The 21,056-nt window shown below is 41.1% G+C and overlaps 1 protein-coding gene and 1 pseudogene across 1 annotated transcript in view; both read right to left on the reverse strand.

The window, feature by feature from the left end:
- Positions 1 to 349: 349 nt before the first annotated feature.
- Positions 350 to 21,056, reverse strand: part of CNOT9 (CCR4-NOT transcription complex subunit 9) — a 30,467-nt gene continuing 9,760 nt past the window's right edge. The window contains exons 2-8 of the mRNA XM_008690470.2: positions 20,141 to 20,320; positions 18,651 to 18,766; positions 16,141 to 16,250; positions 11,468 to 11,577; positions 4,787 to 4,885; positions 4,310 to 4,401; positions 350 to 2,665 (exon numbers count right to left, since the gene is read on the reverse strand). Of these exons, the coding sequence (XP_008688692.1) occupies positions 2,497 to 2,665; positions 4,310 to 4,401; positions 4,787 to 4,885; positions 11,468 to 11,577; positions 16,141 to 16,250; positions 18,651 to 18,766; positions 20,141 to 20,320 (876 nt within the window). The 3' untranslated portion in view covers positions 350 to 2,496. The remainder of the gene's footprint in view (positions 2,666 to 4,309; positions 4,402 to 4,786; positions 4,886 to 11,467; positions 11,578 to 16,140; positions 16,251 to 18,650; positions 18,767 to 20,140; positions 20,321 to 21,056) is intronic.
- Positions 14,628 to 14,736, reverse strand: LOC121099922 (annotated as a pseudogene).

Here is a 21,056-nt window from a genome sequence, read left to right on the forward strand (position 1 = left end):
TGAATACTGAAGTCTGTGATAAAATGTTTCCAGCACTACCTCGTCCCTTCAAGTCTCTCCCACACCACACTAAATTCTGACCACTACGGCCAGGAGTGAGGTTCTGTGTCAGCAAAAGACATTTATCAGATAGAGGGTTACCACCCCAGCCTCCCAAACGGCTTTTAATACCTCAGCGGGACTCTTCCCAAAGGACCTAGCCGCCGGGGAGCCATCACTGCCCTCTTGGCAGAACAGTGTGTTTGTGTTGAACAGATGGTAGAGGCAAGGGTGACAATGATCGTGTGACCAGAGTGCCTAGAGATCTCCATATTGACAAAATCAAATCTCCAGTTTAAAGGAAAAATTATTTTTATAAAAACAGAAACAGGTTTTATTTCAATCCTGTTAGGGAGTGAGAGGGATGGAAAACAAAAACATGAAGGGAGGGGTCTCTTTAAACACACCTGACGTCAGGATCAACTACATGGAATAACACCCATTTCATCCCTCCCCCAACTCCTAGTGGGGTCCAAGGCCGGCTGAGAATAGACGGAACAGGAGTTAAGACACCACTGGCACAGTAACATGGCCAATGCCCCAAGAGATGGAGAGAGAACTTCCCAGGGAGCAAGGCCCTGGGCCTCAGCTGCTTCCCCAGTGGAGGAAGAATGAGAAAACTTTGGCTCAGCAGGAAGGCAGTTGGCAAAAATCAAGAGATCCCTTAGCGGGACGCCCCAGATCACAAAACTACGGGCTGAGGGAAGTCCAGACATCTGTCCAGTCCGAGCTGCTCTCTGCTTTCTCCAAGACCTCTTCTCTTCAGGCTTGGCACTGAGAGCTCTCCTGGTTCTCCTCTTCACTTTGGAAGGCAGGGGAGTAAGTGCTTATTCTACCCTTCCTACGTCTAGGCTACTCAATGACTACTTTCTCGGCTCTGGAGGCAGAAGCCAACTAACGAGGCCGGCTCCCTTTGTGAAAGTCGGCTCGAAAGAGCCCTTGGGTTGGCAAACTGCGTCTGCAAGGTTTCTCTGAGCTCGCTCCTCAGACGGACCCGCCACAAACTTGTTTGGAGATACCTTCATCTGTGTGAGATGTGGACAGAAAATTCTTTGTCTCTCTGTCGAGTTGGATTAATAATCCCACCTTTGACTGGAGATGGGGATGAGAGAGAGAGCAGGTGTTGGGCAGGGGGGAGGATTGGGGGAAAGCCAGGCAGCTCACACTGCGTTACAGATTCAAGTCTCTGGACTGTGAAGGGTCATCTAGAGCTCCAAGGAAGGAAGGGGGAGTCGCTGACTCAATACGAACAAGTGGAAGTATTTTAGTGGCAACCCTGTAATTCCCATAGACCAATAGGGAACGTGTCAAAAAAAAAAAAAAAAAAAGACAGTGAAGAAGCAGAGTCCAGCCCTCTATCTTAAATCTGAATAAAATGAACTCATTTAGCTAATACCACTTCAAGTACAATCGTGAACACAGATGGAGCTGTGGAAATTCATACTAAAGAATGGGATCAAATAGTCTGTCGTCTTGATCCCAGGCACCCTCCCCTTTAAAAGTCATCCAGAAAATCTCTCTGAGGACTGGAATTGAAGGTGAGGTCCATGCCGCCTCTCCTCCCCCAATACCCTTCTAGGACAGCCTGATGAATTAAGATGTCTGTTGAAGTTTAATAGGAGGAACATGAAAAAGGGAAAAGCACTGAGATTTGGAAAAGCTAGCAGCTAGAGCCAGAAACAAGGTTAGGGTCCTTGTGGCGTCCAGAACTGGGGGCAAAAGGGCGGAAAGGGAAGGGAAAGAGGCTGTGGGGTCCTGTTGTCCTTTGGCTTTATCCTTCCCCTGCCGCCCATTCCTCCCCACAGCTCGTGCAGCTATTGGCCTGCTAGAGGGGGTGTAATGCCCAGACCAACTTTTTATTAAGCTTATGCAGCTAACAGACTTGTAAACAGTGCCAATTGACAAAGTTTTGCTGACTATTACAGCTTGTGTCCACTACACACACCTCTCTCTGACATTAAAAACACAAGACCAAAGTAAACAAATACTAGAGAGAGGATGAAGAGACACATCTTGAGTCTTCCAGGAAGGCAAAATAAAAGACCGCCACACGGCTTGGTCCCAGGCGTTCAGCATGCCGAGCGTGCTGCCACCGTCGTGTCCCCCTCCCCGCCAGTGGCTGGTACGGGGGTGGGGGGTGGGGTGGGGTGGGGAGAGGGGCCACCACAGGCATGCTGCAGACACAGCATTCGCTGGTGTTGACACTCTCCTGGAGCTGTGGTGGCAGACTGCTGTGTCAGGAGCCCATTTCCTGGGAGTAGCGGAGGGAGCCCAGGTCCCGGAGGCAGCCTGAGATGGCAGCCCGTTCACCTCAGCGGTCACCTGGCCCCTGTTCTCCAGTGCAGTTCGGCATTGAGGTTGTCTATTCCCGGTCAGCGGTAAAACCTGAGCTGTTTTCCTCGCAGGTTCCCCCTCCCTTCCCCAACTCGGGGGAGTAGTAGAAGGGGGCGGGGAGGATCACTGAGGGGGCAGGGGGATCCCCCGGGGATCGGTGACTTGACCCTCTTGCAGGTTCTTCACCAGTTGTGCAAGCCAGCGTTTCGTGGTGGTGTCATCTTTTAGCACCTGGGCGAAGGTCGTGTCCTTCAGCTGGTCAGGGAGGCACTGCCTGAGCGCTTCACGTGCCCTACATCAGAGACAAACAAGCCAACCAGGGAGACCAGCAAATAAACCCACATTGGGGGGACAGGGAAGAGGCCCTTTCTTAGACATAAATAGACAGAGCTCGGGACTATGAGGTTCAGTCAAGTTATCTTAAGAATCCATTAAAATTCCTTAAAACTTGAATTAGGCATGGGCTCAGAGATCTCCAGGATCTGTCATCCGTGAACATTTTCAGAATGCTGTCTCCACGTGGAATTCCAAGACAGCGAAATGGAATGGAATTGTGCCATCGTTCGATGCAAACTGCCTTCTGATTTATTACAGTAAACATGCTCAAGGTAAATGAGCTCACGGTAATGCTCAGGGTAAAAACAGATGGGCTAGCGTCCATGAAGCCCTCCCCAAATCAGCACACGGACAGGGAAGATGACCTGGCTCGCAGTCGGAGAAATTACTGAACTTGAATTCTAAATTAATATAAATTTGTGTCTTTCTAAAAACTGCCTCAGTTTCTTTTCTCTTTCCTTTTTTTTTTTTTGAAGTAAGCTCTACACCCAGTGTGGGGCCTACACGCTCGACTCCGAAATCACGAGTCGCGTGCTCTACTGACTGGGCCCACCAGATGCCCCTGTTTCAGTTTCACACTTAAAATGCTTCGTAAGAGATGAGAAGTAAAAACAAAACTATGGTAGCAACGTTATCAGATGAACTTTCAGACGTTTCATTTTCTTTAAAAGATGACCAATGGGAAGTCAAATCTGAAAACCTCAGAAAGGTAAACGCCAATGGTTTATAAAGCTGTTTTAAATAAAGTTACGGCTTTTGTACCCAGACTAGTTTAAATAAACATATTTTCAAACTGATGAAAATAGGAACCACTGAAGAACAGGACAAGTAACAGGGTTAAAGAAACAGCTAGGGTTTGAATAACCTCAGTGGCAGAAGGCTGCGTTCACATTAAATCGAATTATCCCCATTCCCAGGAACACAGAAATGGCCCCATTATGTGGTTTAGCAGAACCGGAGCAAGTGGCTTTCAGCATGAATTATGGATTTACAAAGCAAAAGGTCAAACATTTCTAAAATGCACTATATCTACAATGTCTGATTTCTGACAGAAAGATTATGAACACAGGGAGATAAAATAATTAGCTCAAGGACTTTACAGGAATCAAAAAGAGAACTGAAAATATAATTCAAGCGCCTCTGGGCTCCATTCCTTTCTTAAGAGATCTTTGAAAGTATACTTCTCTTTCTGACCACCTGGGGTAGCAACAGAAAGCTCAAACCACAGGAGTAATGTATCATAAGGTTCCCTGGGAACTGTCTGGACTCTCTGGAATTCTAAAGCAGGGCACAGTTACAGAGAAAAAACTCTGATGGATTTTTTTGAAAGTAAGCTCTATGCTCAACGTGGGGCTTGAACTCATGACTCTGAGATCAAGAGTCACATGCTCTACTGACTGAGCCAGCCAGGTGCGCCCAAAACTCTGATGGATTTTTAAATTTAGCACTTCAGATTTTAAAAGGATTTAAACAAGTTCTGTTGGAGTAATTATCGTTATATGCCTTCCCTACCCTAAAGATGTAGGAGCTATGCCATGAGCTGGGACAACTATTCACCAGAGTATTTCCCCCGAGTCCCATAAATACTGCAAATGTTTACCTGGGATTGTCTGAGAGTCGAAGGTAACACCTCACTACGTGCTTCAGCAGACGGGCGGAAGGCTCCTTGGATAGCTGCAGGACCATCTTACCCTGTTTTCCCCCAAAAGGGGTTGGGGTTGGAAAAAACACACAAACACAAAATAATCCTGGTTGACATCAGAGATCAGATATTTTTTTTTTTTTAAGATTTTATTTATTTATTTGACAGATATAGAGACAGCCAGCGAGCAGGGGGAGTGGGAGAAGAAGCAGGCTCATAGCAGAGGAGCCTGATGTGGGGCTCGATCCCATAACGCTAGGATCACGCCCTGAGCCAAAGGCAGACGCTTAACCGCTGTGCCACCCAGGCGCCCCCAGAGATCAGATATTTTAAGAATAATTATGCAAGGTTCCAGGAAGCTGTTCAGTGTCGACTGCAAAGGGACTAAGCTGTGTGATCAGAAGTAACTGTAAGGGGGTAGATGAAAGAACTCACCAGGATCATGGCAACATGGGAGAAACGCTCGTACGTTTGACATATATATGCCAAACCGGTGTCATCTAAGAGGATCTTCTGGAGGATGAACGTGGCAACCTGGAGTAAAAACAAAAATTAAGGAGTCCAAAATGTTGCTCAGACTTGTCTCCCAATGGTCGATTCATCTTCCAGGAATAATTGTGAGCCAGAAAATTAAGCAGAGACCCTGACAATATGTACAACTTAGTCAATAAGATATGCACAGTTTAAACAAAATTGATAATAAACATTACCATGGTGAATACTTACTATTTGCCAAAATACTTCCTAAAGGCATAACACGCCTTATCTTCTTTAATTTTTCTTTTTTTTTTTAAGATTTTATTTATTTATTGGACAGAGAGAGCACAGCAGGGGGAGTGGCAGGCAGAGGGAGAAGCAGGCTTTCTGCTGAGCGGGAAGCCCGATGTGGGGCTCGATCCCAGGGCCCTAGGATCATGACCTGAGCCAAAGGCAGATGCTTAACCGACTGAGCCAACCAGGTGCGCTGCCTTATTTTCACGACAAACCTATGAAGTAGGTACCACCGTTAATCTCTTTTTACATAAAAGAGTAGGTTCTGGGTAAGAAATGGACCCTCGGCTCTTTGGGCAACTAATCTTTGACAAAGCAGGAAAAAACATCCAGTGGAAAAAAGACAGTCTCTTCAATAAATGGTGCTGGGAAAACTGGACAGCTACATGCAAAAGAATGAAACTTGACCACTCTCTCACACCATACACAAAGATAAACTCCAAATGGATGAAAGACCTCGATGTGAGACAGGAATCCATCAAAATCCTAGAGGAGAATATAGGCTGCAACCTCTTTGACATTGGCCACAGCAACTTTTTTCATGACATCTCCAAAGGCAAGAGAAACAAAAGAAAAAATGAACTTGTGGATTTCATCAAGATAAAAAGCTTCTGCACAGCCAAGGAAACAGTCAAAAAAACTAAGAGGCAGCCCACGGAATGGGAGAAGATATTTGCAAATGATACTACAGATAAAAGATTAGTATCCAAGATCAACAAAGAACTTCTCAAACTCAAAACACGGGAAACAAACAATCAAATCAAAAAATGGGCAGAAGATATGAACAGACACTTTTCCAACGAAGACATACAAAAATGTTCAAAATCATTAGCCATCAGGGAAATTCAAATCAAAACCACATTGAAATACCACCTTACGCCAGTTAGAATGGCAAAAATTGACAAGGCAGGAAACAACGAATGTTGGAGAGGATGTGGAGAAAGGGGATCCCTCCTACACTGTTGGGAATGCAAGCTGGTACAGCCACTTTGGAAAACAATGTGGAGGTCCCAAAGTTAAAAATTGAACTACCCTATGATCCAGGATTGCACTACTGGGTATTTACCCCAAAGATACAGACGTAGTGAAGAGAAGGGCCATATGCACCCCCATGTTCATAGCAGCATTGTCCACAATAGCTAAATTGTGGAAGGAGCCGAGATGCCCTTCAACAGATGACTGGATTAAGAAGATGTGGTCCATATATACAATGGAATATTACTCAGCCATCAAAAAGAACGATTTCACAACATTTACAGCAACGTGGACGGGACTGGAGGAGATAATGCTAAGCGAAGTAAGTCAAGCAGAGAAACACAATTATCATATGGTTTCACTCATTTATGGAACATAAGAAGTAGGAAGATCGGTAGGAGAAGAAAGGGAAAAAGGAAGGGGGGGTAAACAGAAGGGGGAATGAACCATGAGAGACTATGGACTCTGGGAAACAAACTGAAGGCTTCAGAGGGGAGGGGGGTGGGGGAATGGGATAGGCCGGTGATGGGTAGTAAGGAGGGCATGTATTGCATGGTGCACTGGGTGTTATACGCAAGTAATGAATCATGGAACTTTACATCAAAAACTAGGGATGTACTGTATGGTAACTAACATGATATAATAAAAAATTATTATATATATAAAAAAAAGAGTAGGTTCTGGGTAATTATCAGATTCTTAAAAATGTGGTACTTTTTCAGGTACCGAACACTGACTGTGTGCCAGGCATAACTGCTAATCAATAGCTGTTAGCTTAAGGTCCCAAGTGACAAAGCCTCTAAGTCGTGGAGCTGAGATCCAAACCTACTTTGAATACAGAGCTTTTTCTCTTTTCCATGGGCCAAGATGAGTTTAGAAATTCAGCTATGCCTCATCTCTTCCAAATGAGGTCAGTAAAGCTTTTCCTACTTTTTTTTTTTTTTTAAGTAGGCTGCATGCCCAGTATAGAGCCCAATACAAGGGCCTGAACTGTCGACTTTGAGATCAAGACTCGAGCTGAGATCAAGAGTCAGACACTTAACTGACTGAGCCACCCAGGTGCCCCAAGCTTAAAAGATCTTTAAGAATTAAGATTTTGGGGGCACCTGGGTGGCTCAGTCATTAAGCTCTGCCTTCGGCTCAGGTCACGATCCCAGTGTTCTGGGATTGAGCCCTCCATCGGGCTCCCTGCTCCGCGGGAAGCCTGCTTCTCTCCCTCTCCCACTCCCCCTGCTTGTGTTCCCTCTCTCGCTGCCTCTCTCTGTCAAATAAATAAATAAAATTTTAAAAAATAAAAAAAAGAATTAAGATTTTGAAGCCTCCCTTCTAGCACTATTACAACAATAGCAAATAATATCCTCAATTTAAACTCATTAACTCTTAAACAAAAGGTACTAAAAAAATACTACTTTAATTCAAGTCAAACAATTATTTTAATGATTCCTTTCCTTGGCTGCTCATCAGAAACAACTGTGGGAATTATTTATTTCATTTTGCTATTTTTCTTGGGTATAAAATTGTGGTTGGGCTAAATAACGGCCCCCAAAGATATACAGGCCCCAATAACCAAACTCTGTGAATGCTACCTTCTATGGCAAAAGGGACTCTGCAAATGTGATTAAGGATCTTGGGGACAGGGGTGCCTGGCTGGCTCAGCTGGAAGAGTACATGACTCTTGATCCCAGGTTGTGAGTTCCAGCCCTGTGTTTGGTGTAGAGATTACTTCAAATTAAAAAAAATACAAAAACAAAAAAACATCTTGGGGAGATGAATCATTCTGGATTATCCAGGAGGGCCTTAAATGTAATTACAAGTGTCCTTATAAGAGGGAGGTGGAGGGAGATTTGACCACATAGGAAAAGGTGATGTGACAGACAACAAAGAGATTTGAACATGTTACATTGCTGGCTTTGAAGATGGAGGAGGGGAGCATGAGCCAAAGAAAGTAATTCTCGAAGCTGGAAAAAGCTAAGAAAAGGATGCTCTCCTAGAGGCTCCAGAAGGAATGTTGCCGTACCAACACCCTGACTTTAGCTTGGTGAAACTGATTTACAATTTCTAAGTTGCAGAACTATAAGAGAATAAATTTGTGTTGTTTTAAGCCACCAAGCTTGTGGCATTTGTTATGGGAGCAAGAGGAAATATACAGAGTAAAATGTGTATTGTGCACAAAGCGTGCTCATCTTCCGTGTATCTTAATGTATTTTCACCTATGTACACATTTATGAACTACAACCAGATTAAAATAAAAAGATTTCCGGCACTCAAGGAGAGTCCACTGTGCCTTTTCTCAGTCAATACCCTTCCCTGAGAGGGCGCCTATGTGGCTCAGTTGGTTAAGTGTCCAACTTTGGCTCAGGTCATGACCTCAGGGTCCTGGGATGGAGCCCCACATCAGGCTCCATGCTGAGCGGGAAATCTGTTTCTCCCTCTCCCTCTGTCCTCCCCCTGCTTGTGCATGCTGTCTCTCAAATACATAAATCTTTAAAAAAAAATACCCTTCCTTGAGAAGTAAACACTATTCAGACTTATCCCCACTGACTGGTTTTGCCTGCTCTTGACTTTCACGTAAACGGAATCATACAGTAGGGATTCATGTACGAGCTCGCTTCTTTTGTTCCACAGACCCTCTGTGAGCATCACCGATGCTACCCGTATCAGTACTCTTCCAAATTACCATGGAGTTTATTTTGTGGCAATACTATAATTTACTTATTTTTTATGAATAACGCTGCTATAAACATTCTTATACAAACTGGGATGTACACAAGAACTCATTTCTCTTGGATATATACCCAAGAGTGGGACTGCTGGGTCACAGCATAGAATTATGTTGACAGTGGATACTGCCAAATAGTTTCCCAAAATGGTTATACCATACGCTCACCTAGGGGGACTTTTTATAAAACACCAATGTCCAGACTTTACCACCACAGAGAACGATTCAGTAGGTCAGAGATGGGGCCTGGGCATCTCCATTTTTAAAACACTTCACTGGGACGCCCAGGTGGCTCAGCCTGTTGGTTGAGCGTGTGACTCTTGATTTCGGCTCGGGTCATGATCTTAGGGTCGTGAGATCGGCCCTGCGTTCATCTCTGCACTGGGCATGGAGCCTGCTCAAGATTCTTTCCCTCTGATCCCCCTTCCCCTTGCACCCACCCTCCTCTCACAAAACAAAAACAAAAACCACTCCACAGGGTGAGACTCTGCTTTATTGAGACTGCTACAGCAAGGGTTAGACTAAGTATCGCACATAAAAAGGAAACGTGGTAAGGTCTCTGCTTGCATGGAGCAAAAAAGACAAACCAGGAACTATTTACCATACCAAGCAGGATATGCCGTATAAGCTAATGGGAACCTATATGCATTCAGAATGGATTAACTCTAATAATGCACAAAGACTGTAAATAGGGGAGGGATCATTAGAATGGGGTTCCTGAAAAAGGGAGAGATGTCACAAAAGAAATGGGTCTTTTCCTACCCCATCCATAAGAACCCAACTTGAAAAACCTACTCATAGGCAACCACTAATATAAGATGACAAAGTACAGTTACATCCATTCTGATCCTGTCCCAGAAATCCACTGAAATTAACAAACCCCCCTAAAATTAGGGAAGAAAGAGAGAACAAAAACATGCACACAGATTCACACATCACTCACCTTTTGAGTGTTTAAGCAGAAAAATGAATACGGAGGTATAAACGCCTCCCTAACACACACACCCCAGACTGCTAGACGGGGTGGAAAATATTCGTAGGTAAAATACTGATTTAAAAGCTGCCAACATGAGCTCCTACAACCTCTTTTTTCATCCATTATTTTCAAACAGTGATCTTGGCTAGAATTGCTCCCAACTGAAAACTTTTGTGAAGACATACCCGGAGAAGAGGTAACAAGTAATAATTACCTACATTTTCAAAGAAATTGAAGAAAACATGGATTTTAAAAAACATCAAAAAAAATGCAAAGAGGATAAAAATTTCAAAGAAGAGCTGAAAAGACATGAAAAGTGAGAGGACAAACACTAAGGAAAAAAAATCAATGCAAAATTAAACTGTAACACGCACACATATAAACTACTTCTGGAAGGATCTGAGAAAGGGGTAATACTGGTCACCTGCAGGGAGAACTGAGAGGCTGAGGTAGGAGACTTACTTTTATTTGTACTACTTGAATTTTCTACTTTATATATATATATATATATCTCGCATGTTTAAAGTTTACTTATTTTTTTTAAGTAATCTCTACACCCAACATGGGACTTGAATTCTCAAACCTGAGATCAAGAGCCACATGCTCTTCTGATTTCCAGGTGCCCCTGTATTGCATGTTAAAAATAAAAGAATTTTTAAATCGTTACATCTGCTTACCTCTAAGTCAGCATTAAAAATTCACTGAATTAAAAAATTTATTCAATGTGATTGAGCATACTTCAGAAAGAAGTTGGATATTGCTAAAAATAGCAACATGGAAAAGTACCTTAAGAAAAGTCACATGCTGTAAAATAAAAAAAGTAGAAAGCTATCAGAGGGGGAAAAAGATAGATAGGAAAGATATCCAATATAGCGTAACTGACGTTGCAGAAGTGAGAGGCCAGAACAAACTAAAAACTATAAAAACTAACAAGAGACACAAAGAGTATGTTCTTCCAGAAGAAAATCTGATGTAAGATTATCAAATGAACTTAAAAATAATAAAAGCAGCTTACAGACATCCACACAGAAAAGGCAAATTCACCAAGAAAAGGAAAAACTTAGGCTGGCCCAAGATTTCACTGTATATTCAATATCAGAAGACAACAGGGCAACAGAGTTCTGACACATAAAATTAGGTAAGAATTTTATACCCAGTCATGCTGTCATTCATAGTTAAAGAGCAACCTAAGCAGAAGCTCAAGTACGTATACACTTGAGTATGCATAAAAAAAATGTCTGGAATAAGGAGCACCTAGGTGGTTCCATCTGTTAAGTGTCTGCCTTTGGCTCAGGTCATGATCCCAGGGTCCTGGGATCGAGCCCTGCGTCAGGCTCCCTGCTCAGTGGAGAGCCTGCTTCTCCCTCTCCCTTACTGCTTGTGCTCTCTCTTCCCAATAAAGAAATTAAAAAAAAAAAAAAAAAAAAGGTGTCTGGAATAATACACCTTTGGAGAAGTGGGTTCAGAGAAAAGGGAGAAATTCAGTCTTTAACTTTATATTCCTTTTAAGGATTGGGGTTTTTAAATGGTCATTTTTTTAAACAATTTTTATCTAAAAGAGAAAATAAATACATAGAAGTTTCAAAAAGCCTGAAGGGACACAGAAAATGACCCTAGGACCATAAAGCAGTTCAAGAGCCAACACAATATAGAATATAAGTTGAAAAGCACATACCGTTTTAGAAAGTTCACTTCCAGATTCCATAATGCGCAAACACAAAGGGATAATTTCTGTTGTCAATAAAAAGTTGATTACTTCCTGTTCATCTGTTTTCACTAGGGCACCTAAAGAAAATAGGGACAAACAAAATTATTTCGAGTCAGGGTTTTTAATTAAAATGAACTTTGTAGGTTTCATCCAGCTAGTTGTGGAACTTAAATAGCAGAGAACACAAACTGGGGTTCATGTCAGAGAATCAGATTCATACTGATGTAAAAAAAAAAAAAAAAAAAAGAGGAAGAGGAAGCACAGGTTGATTTTATCAGTCAGCACTTCAAAGATCAGGTACCAAGTTTGGCCCATCACATGGTTACCAGCAGGTCAGCCCTCTAAATCATTTTTCTATTACTGTTGGTAGACAACTACACAATAATATCACCATCTAGTCTCCATTTATTTTAGGTAAGAGAGAAGAATTCTGTATCCATATAAAAGGATATTCCCAGGTAGCAAAAAAATGGTGTCAGTTTTAATCCTACTTCACAATGGACATAAACAAACATTGCTTCTTGGCTGTTTGTCACTTTCTCCAAAGAGTGCAAACATGGTAGGGTATACCCAAACAAGCAACACACACACCTCAACTCTAATCCTAGTTCCACAACTAGTTTACCTAAATTTGACAGAGCTACCTTCTCTTTATAGGCCTGTTTACCTATAAAATAAGAGTTGGAACAAATGATTTTTAAAATTTATCCCAATTCTATTGAGTTCTAACCTGACACCATTGACCAAGGTAACAGACACAGTTCAGTATTAATCTTCTCCATTCTGTACACAGGGAAGCAGAGCCCCATTAAACAAATGACTGGTCCCCAAGCTGCCCAATGTATCAACTAGCTTTTATATGAAAGGCCTAGGTTAATCAGATCTGTAGTAACTAAAATCAATCACTTTAGAAGAGAAAGGAATATCATTTAACAAGAACTGGCAATCCACAAAATGCTACATCTTTAAATGCCATAGCAAACACTATATACCATAATTTACTAATATGATCTAAAGCTGATGTCCAATTACTATTTTCATTTAGACTTTACATGCAGGTCTAAAATCCATTCTGAGTTAACTTTTATAGAGTACAAGGTATAGGTCGTGGCTCATTGCTTTACATATGGATATCTAATTGTTTCAGCACCATTTATTGAAAAGACTATCCTTTCTCCACTAAATTGTGTTTGCACCTTTGTCAAAAATCAATTAACCATATCTGTATGGGTCGATTTCTGGACTCCGCAATTCGGCTCCGTTGATCGACAAGTCTAGTGTTTCTCTAATAACATGCTGTCTTGACAACTGGTCTTCCAGTAGGTCTTGAAATCAGGTAGTATACACCTTCCAGCTTTGTCCTTCTTTTTAAAAACTGGATATTCTAGGGGCGCCAGGATGGCTCAGTTGGTTGAGTGACCAACTCTTGGTTTCAGCTCAGGTCACGATCTCAGGGTCTTGGGATTGAGCCCCATGTTGGGCTTCACGCTCTGCTTCCCCTCTTCCTCTGCCCCTCCCTGGGCTCACACACACTCTCTCTCCAAAATCTTTAAAACAAAAAAACCCTGGATATTCTAGTTCATTTGCCTTTCCATATAACTTTTAGGAACAGCTTGTCAGTTTCTATTAAAAAAAAAAAAACCTGCTGGGATTTTGTGGAATTGCTCTAAATCTATATATATATATCAATTTGGGGGGAACTGACATCTCAATAATATTGAATCAATGATAGACCAATCAATGAACACAGTACATCTCTGCATTTATTTATGTCTTCTTTTGATTTCTTTCATCATTGCTTTGCAGTTTTTTAGCTACAAATATTGCACATCTTTTGTTAAGACTTACATCATGTTTTGGTGCTATTACAAATGGTAGGTTTTTAAATTTTCCATTTCTGACTGTTTTAGCTAGCATGTAAAATGAATAGACAATCTAATTTTTTTCTAAGTTCTATGCCCTTTATTTTTTTCTCTTGCCTTGTTGCAACACGTAGGATTTCCAGGATGATACTGAATAGGAGGGGTGAGAATACATATCTTTGCCTTGTTCTCAATCTCAGGGGACAACGCGTGGTTTTTCACATTAACTATGACCTTAACTGTAGGATTTATTTTTTTTAAACTCTATCGGGTTGAGAAAGTTCCTCCTATTTCTACTTTGTTGGAGTTTTTATCATAAATGGATGATGAATACTATCAAAGTCTTTTTATTATTATTATTATTATTTTAGATTTTATTTATTTATTCGACAGAGATAGAGACAGCCAGTGAGAGAGGGAACACAAGCAGGGGGAGTGGGAGAGGAAGAAGCAGGCTCATAGTGGAAGAGCCTGATGTGGGGCTCGATCCCATAACGCCAGGATCATGTCCTGAGCCGAAGGCAGACGCTTAACCGCTGTGCCACCCAGGCGCCCCAAAGGCTTTTTTTTTTTAAACAAAAGAAATGGTCATACAATGTTTCTTCTTTAGTTTGTTGATATGGTCAATTATATTGACTGATTTTTTTTTTTTAAAGATCTTATTTTTAGGGGCGCCTGGGTGGTTCAGTCATTAAGCTTCTGCCTTCGGCTCAGGTCATGATCCCGGCATCCTGGGATCGAGCCCCATATCAGGCTCCCCGCTCAGCAGGAAGGCTGCTTCTCCCTTTCCCACTCCCCCTGCTTGTGTTCCCTCCCTCGCTGCCTCTTTTTCTGTCAAATAAATAAATAACACCTTAAAAAGAAAAGATTTTATTTTTAAGTAATCTCTACACCCAATCTGGGGCTTGAACTCACAACCCTGAGATCAAGAGCTGCACGCTTTACCAACTGAGTCAATCAGGCACCCCTATATTGTCTGACTTTTAAAAGTTAAGCCATCATGCATTCCTGGGATAAACCCACTTGGTCATGATGATCCTTTTTTTTTTTTTTTTTTTTAAGATTTTATTTATTTATTTGACAGAGAGAGAGACAGCCAGTGAGAGAGGGAACACAAGCAGAGGGAGTGGGAGAGGGAGAAGCAGGCTCCCAGCAGAGGAGCCTGATGTGGGGCTCGATCCCACAACGCCGGGATCATGCCCTGAGCCGAAGGCAGACGCTTAACCGCTGTGCCACCCAGGTGCCCCGAGATAGCAGCTACTCCTTAAATGTACAATAAAATGTCTCTAAGAAGTATGTCTCAGAAGTACAAAACTTTTAAACTGGTAAGAACAGATACTACACTTGATCTTAGCCTAAAGGCTGAGAAGCGACAGAAGGACTAAATTCTTTTAAAGTATACTTCCTGACCCATGGTTTATAATCATAGGGATATGAACACAGGTTGAACATAAAAACAATAACCAAACAAAACAAAGTTTGTACAATGTTCTTATTGTTTGGTCAGTATGTGAGCAAAAACTATGAATAAAAGACACTGAAGGGAATTTGGAAAGAAACCTTGAATGCATTTATTTTTCACAAATCCAAAGACAGTTCTTTACTATCTGGGAGTCTGAGATCTGAAACAGCTAATATATTATTTTCTTGAGTGAAACATATTTTAGACACATCTCCCATAGTAAATATATGTGGAAACATTAACTTTGGCATGCAAAAATTCAACTAGGTGAAATAGAGGACGAACATCTGTAGTTATGGGGGAATAGCTTAGAAGTTAGAAAGAGAAACAAAACAAAACAAAACAACACAAATTCTTTTTTTCTTTTTTTTTGAGAGTGCATGGGCTCAAGCGCGNGGGGGAGGGAGAGAGAGAAACCCAAGCAGGCACCACACTCAGCAGAGAGCCCGACACGGGAGCTCAGTCTCACAACCCTGAGATGATGACCTGAGCTGAAATCAAGAGTTGGACACTTAACAGACTGAGCCACCCAGGCGTCCCAAAAAAACAACTCAAGTTCTTTTCTCTGTAATACTTTGTTGACTTCAGCTTGTTCTTTATTTTCCCTACGATTCCAGTAATTGTTTCTTTCTTTTTTTTTTTTTTAAGATTTTATTTATTTATTTGACAGAGATAGAGACAGCCAGCAAGAGAGGGAACACAAGCAGGGGGAGTGGGAGAGGAAGAAGCAGGCTCATAGCAGAAGAGCCTGATGTGGGGCTTGATCCCAGATCGCCGGGATCACACCCTGAGCCGAAGGCAGACGCTTAACCACTGTGCCATCCAGGCGCCCCCCAGTAATTGTTTCTATACATATGCGGAATTTAATTCCAAATGTTGGGCCTCATACCCTTATTAACAACACTCAGAATGGTACTTGATAAGAACTATTGTATTAGGGGCGCCTGGGTGGCATAGCGGTTAAGCGTCTGCCTTCGGCTCAGGGCGTGATCCCGGCATTATGGGATTGAGCCCCGCATCGGGCTCCTCCGCTGTGAGCCTGCTTCTTCCTCTCCCACTCCCCCTGCTTGTGTTCTCTCTCTCGCTGGCTCTCTGTCAAAAAAAAAAAAAAAAAAAAAGAACTATCGTATTAGTTATTTACTTATTAACATTTATCATTTATTATTATTTATTATTATGTCCTCAATTATTCGTAAAAATAGACTCAACCTCAAAAACAAAAACAAATGGTGAACAAAAGCTATAAAAGACAAAACACCTAAGATCACTGTTATGAATGAAGATTTCAGACTTGCAAAACCACCCCAATAACTTACCAATAACTCCAAGACTGGTTAGCCGAAGATATTCAAAGGGCCGTGTTTTGCTGACAGTGTGCAAAAAGGGGTACAAAAAAAGTGGGATGTGTGCTGCAAGAAATGCTGACCTGGAAGAAAAAAATAATCCCAATCAGAGCCCTGAGTTCATTTCTAAGGATTTTGAACACTCAATTTCCAGACAGTTCATTCTGTAAGGCCCGTAACGTTGCCTAACCAAGGAATCTCTAGAAAAGAGTTACTGGTCATTAGTCTAGACCTGTGGTTCTCAGTTGGGGTGATTTTGCCCACCAGGGTACACGTGACAATATCTGGAGATATTTTTGGTTGTCACAACTGAGGGGGTGCTATTGGCATCCAGTGAGCAGAGGCCAGGGATGCTGCTAAACAGGACAGACCCCTTTCACTCCCCACCTCCAACCACAAAATCTAGCTCAAAATGACAATGTCAAGGTTAAAAAAATCTAGTCTAGGTCACGGTTAAGAGAATACCTGATTTTCCCTGTAATCAGCACCAAGTACCTGAAAAACTGATAAAATATCCAACTGTGGATTTTAAAAAATAGGTCATAAAATGCCATTAAGTGCCTAAGAGATTCTCCTAGGTGCCTTCCCTCACCTAATTTATAACTAAGTAACAATATTCACAGGTACAGTCAGACAAAACCTTGTAAACCAAGATGAGAAAACAAAGCAGCCATTATCAGATTTAACTGTTATGCTTAAAAGCACACTGTTTTGTTTTTTTGTTGTTAGAGCAGTTCAGATACACTAAGTATGCTAAAAACATTTTAAAGATTTTATTTATTTATTTTAGAGAAAGAGACAGTGCACACATGCAGGGTTGAGCAGAAGGGGAGGGAAAGGAAGGGAAAGAATCTCAAGCAGATTCGGTGCTGAGTGTGGAGCCCGACCTGGGGCTCGATCTTACGACCCCAAGATCATGACCTGAGCTGAAATCAAGAGTTGGAGGCCTAACCGACTGAGCCATACAAGTGCCCCTCTAAAAACATTGTAATTGGAAGCTAATATGTCAGGCAACTAATACAGAACCAATTACTTTGTATTATTTATAGTTAACACCTTGTGGGAGAGCAAACACTCTAAATTTTTTTTTTTAAGATTTTATTTATTTATTTGACAGAGATAGAGACAGCCAGCGAGAGAGGGAACACAAGCAGGGGGAGTGGGAGAGGAAGAAGCAGGCTCCTAGCAGAGGAGCCCGATGTGGGGCTCGATCCCAGAACGCCAGGATCACGCCCTGAGCCGAAGGCACATGCTTAACCGCTGTGCCACCCAGGCGCCCCCAAACACTCTAAATTTTTAACACACAAAGTACTCTTGCATTTTTCTTAAGTGCTTAAGAATAATTTTCACAGTAACATCTCTAAAGTTCTGCAATCTCAGTGCCAACCTAGCACTCAGATTTTATAATTGATAAAGAGACAGAAGACTTTAATAAGATGACTTTTAAATGCCTTAGAACCATAGAGGTCACAAAGCAGATTACTGAACAAGATTTCCTTTTTCTTGTCAGATGTAGCGGGCCAACTGGCATGCCAATTCTTATCTATTACAACGTTGTCTAGGATCCTGTGTTAAGAAAGATTCTGAAGCCAAATCTAGGTTCAGTGGGAAAAAAAATGCTGGGTTCAAATATTTACTGAACTCCTAGTAAATGCCATGCATTGTGCCTCACGTAGTGATGCCTACCATGGATTCAGGAGGGAGAAATATCTACATGTCTGACCTTTCTTGAGATGTGAACACTACCCTTTTAATTATTTTAATAGTAAACTCCACCCTCAACGTGGGGCTCGAACTCATGAGCCCAAGTTCAAGAGTCGCATGCTCTACTGACTGAGCCAGCCACAGGCCCTGTGAACACTCNTTCAAGTTAACTGCTGTGAATGGGTAAAAAGTAAATGAGACAATGGATTATTATTCAGCCTTAAAAAGGAAGGAAATTCTGACATATGCTACAATATGGATGTTATACTAAATGAAATAAGCCAATCACAAAAAGACAAATACTGAATGATTCCACTTAAATGAGGTATCAGAGTAGTCAGGATCAAAGAGACAGAAAGTAGAATGATTACCAGGGACTATGGGAATGGGGAGTTATGGTTTAATGGGTAACGTTTCAGTTTTATACAATGAAAAGATGCATGGAGATGTATCGTGGGGATGGTTGCCCAATACTACTGAACTCTATGCTTAAAGAGAGTTGAAATGGTAAGTTTATCTTACATATATTTTACCACAACAACAAAAAAAAGAAAAAAAAGGTATAGAAGAACATGTTAAACAATACGATACTGTTACTACATGAAAACCTGGTGAATTAGAGAAGAGAAATTCTTCAGGGAAAAAAAAGCAAATGAGAATCCTGAAGATCCATATCCACACACACGCTTCCTACTCCTACTGCAGGCCCTTCTCTCATCATTCAGAAAAAGACTGTATTTCATACAAACCCCCATCATCAGACTCAACAAAGCGCCTACCTGGTTTCTGGGTGTGACGCCACACATTGCAGTAATGCCAGAGCATTGCAAACTCTGTTAGACTGGTGTGCTGTCAAGGTGGGTGGGTTGATAGATGGATAAATATTTACAATTTCCTAAAAATGAAACCAGCACCAGATGAATAAAGAATAACTATTTCAAAGTTCATTTCCATGGTATTAAAGCAAAAACCCTAGAGACCCCCCCGACCCTTAATTCTATATATCCTGTAAGAACTGAATCATCAAAGGGCAAGCAAAAATAAACAAATGATGCTCCTATCTTTTTATCACAAATATACCTGAGACTATGAGACATTTCTACACAGGTCTCTAGGAAAACTCCTCTGGAGGTAACTGTGGTCACCTACACTTCCTCTTATATCCAGCATCTGTTGAGGCCTTCACTTGAGGGGCTGTGGCTGTTATAGTTATAATCCCTTCTTTTTGTAGACACCCTGTGTTAAGCTACAGTGCTAAGATAATTGGCCAGATAACAAGTGTCAGTAAATCAACCACAGTGACTCATAAAGAAGTCTGAGTTTGGTCAGGTAGCAAATGCAAAAAGGGAGAGATAAGAACAGGAGTATACGCATGGAGACACATGCAAACAGCAGTGGGTATGTGTACTCTCTGTCCAAAGGGGATGATCTGCTGTATACAATTCCTTTTATTTTAATTGTAAAACTTTTATTGAAAATGTTCCTATAAAAAAGATTAGTTTTAGGGATTAAGAATACACTTAATGTGATAAGCAATGAGTATAGAATTGTTCAATTGTTGAATCATTATACTGAACACTTGAAACTAATAGAACATCATATGTTAATTATACTTTAATTAAAAAGAAGATTAGTTTCTTGGCTACATGAAGTAGGAATTGAATGCAAATTTACTTAACAGATTTGAAAAATTAATTATTAGGAATTTCAGACAATACTTTAAAGGATGATTATTCCATTATCTTGGTATCTTAGGATCATACTGTATCAATTTATTCCCCACCAATGACCATTACAGTCAGAACCACAATTCAGTGATTTATTCTTTAATGTACAAGCGTACCTATCTCTCATCCTATAGCTGTTATATCTTTATCTTAACATTTCTGTTAACCAGAATATGCCCTGCGGTTCTTATACTTTACCTTTCACCTTCTCCTCTGTCACCTAGAAATGTCTTGTAGTATTCCTAAAGCTGTGTTTCTCAAAGTGTGGTTCTCAGACTACCTGCATCAGAATGACCTAAGAACAGGGCAGGTGCTTGTTAAAAATACAGATTTTTCAATCTTAGACTAAATAATTCTTTTGGGTAAGATCTATTGAACCTGCATTTTAACAAACACCTTACAGACTTTTCTAAAACAGATTCTTACAAATGCTAATATTTAAAGATTGATTCTGCTAAAGTCTTCAAAATCATTTGAGCAAAGGCAGAGAGACAGAAGGGTGATGAGTAGGACTGAACTGCAACTCACAGATATATACCCACCTGTAAAAGTGCTGCAATAGTACCAAATGAATGCCACAGCATGGGTGCGAGATCAGGAACAGACTCTCGCTTCTTACTCAGCTCCAGCAAAGCATTTTCCCTCGTCTCAGGACTGGACAGCTCATTGATCCACTGATAGATTTTTTCTCTATCTACCTGAGCCAGTGCAGTAGGCACAGGCTGTAAGTGAAAACAAGAAAGTGAGCATGTGAGTTTCGTTAAAGTCAAACCAAGTCTTACTCTGCTTTAGAAGGAATATATTTTTCCTAAATACCAGGGGAGTTTTTCTAAGCACATACATCTAGGCCAATCTATCAAAATCTAAAATGCATACATCCTTTAATAATTCCATGTTTAGGAATTTATCCTATAGGTATACTTGGACTATACCGAAGACGTACCAGGATGTTTACTATTGTATTGTTTTAAAAGCAGAAAACCTGAAATACTAAATATCTATCAACTAGGACTGTTAAATATGTACGGGTACATCTTTATTTATAACACTATGTAGCCTTTTTTAAAAAATAGTTCTACATGTGCTGATACTAAATAAAAAAAAAAACACAAGGGGTATAGAACCGTATATATGCTTCCATTAATATATACAAGTATATTCTTATATATTTATATACAATGTTTCTAGAATGACACATAAGAAACTTAACAGTAACAACTACAACAAAAAACTGTAATTACTGCTAAGGTTGGAACCTATATGGGAGGTTCACTTTTTTTTTTAAAGATTTTATTTATTTATTTATTCATTCATTCATTTATGAGAGAGGGAGAGAGAAAGAGCAGGAGCACGTGTGCGGTGGGGCGGTGGAAGGAGCAGAGGGGGAGGGAGAGGGAAAGAATCCAAGCTGACTCGGCATGCAGACCCTAATACGGGGCTCAATCTCAAGACCCTGAG

This window comes from Ursus maritimus, unplaced genomic scaffold, assembly GCF_017311325.1.
Source record: "Ursus maritimus isolate PB19 unplaced genomic scaffold, ASM1731132v1 scaffold_1, whole genome shotgun sequence".
Classification (NCBI taxonomy): domain Eukaryota; kingdom Metazoa; phylum Chordata; class Mammalia; order Carnivora; family Ursidae; genus Ursus; species Ursus maritimus.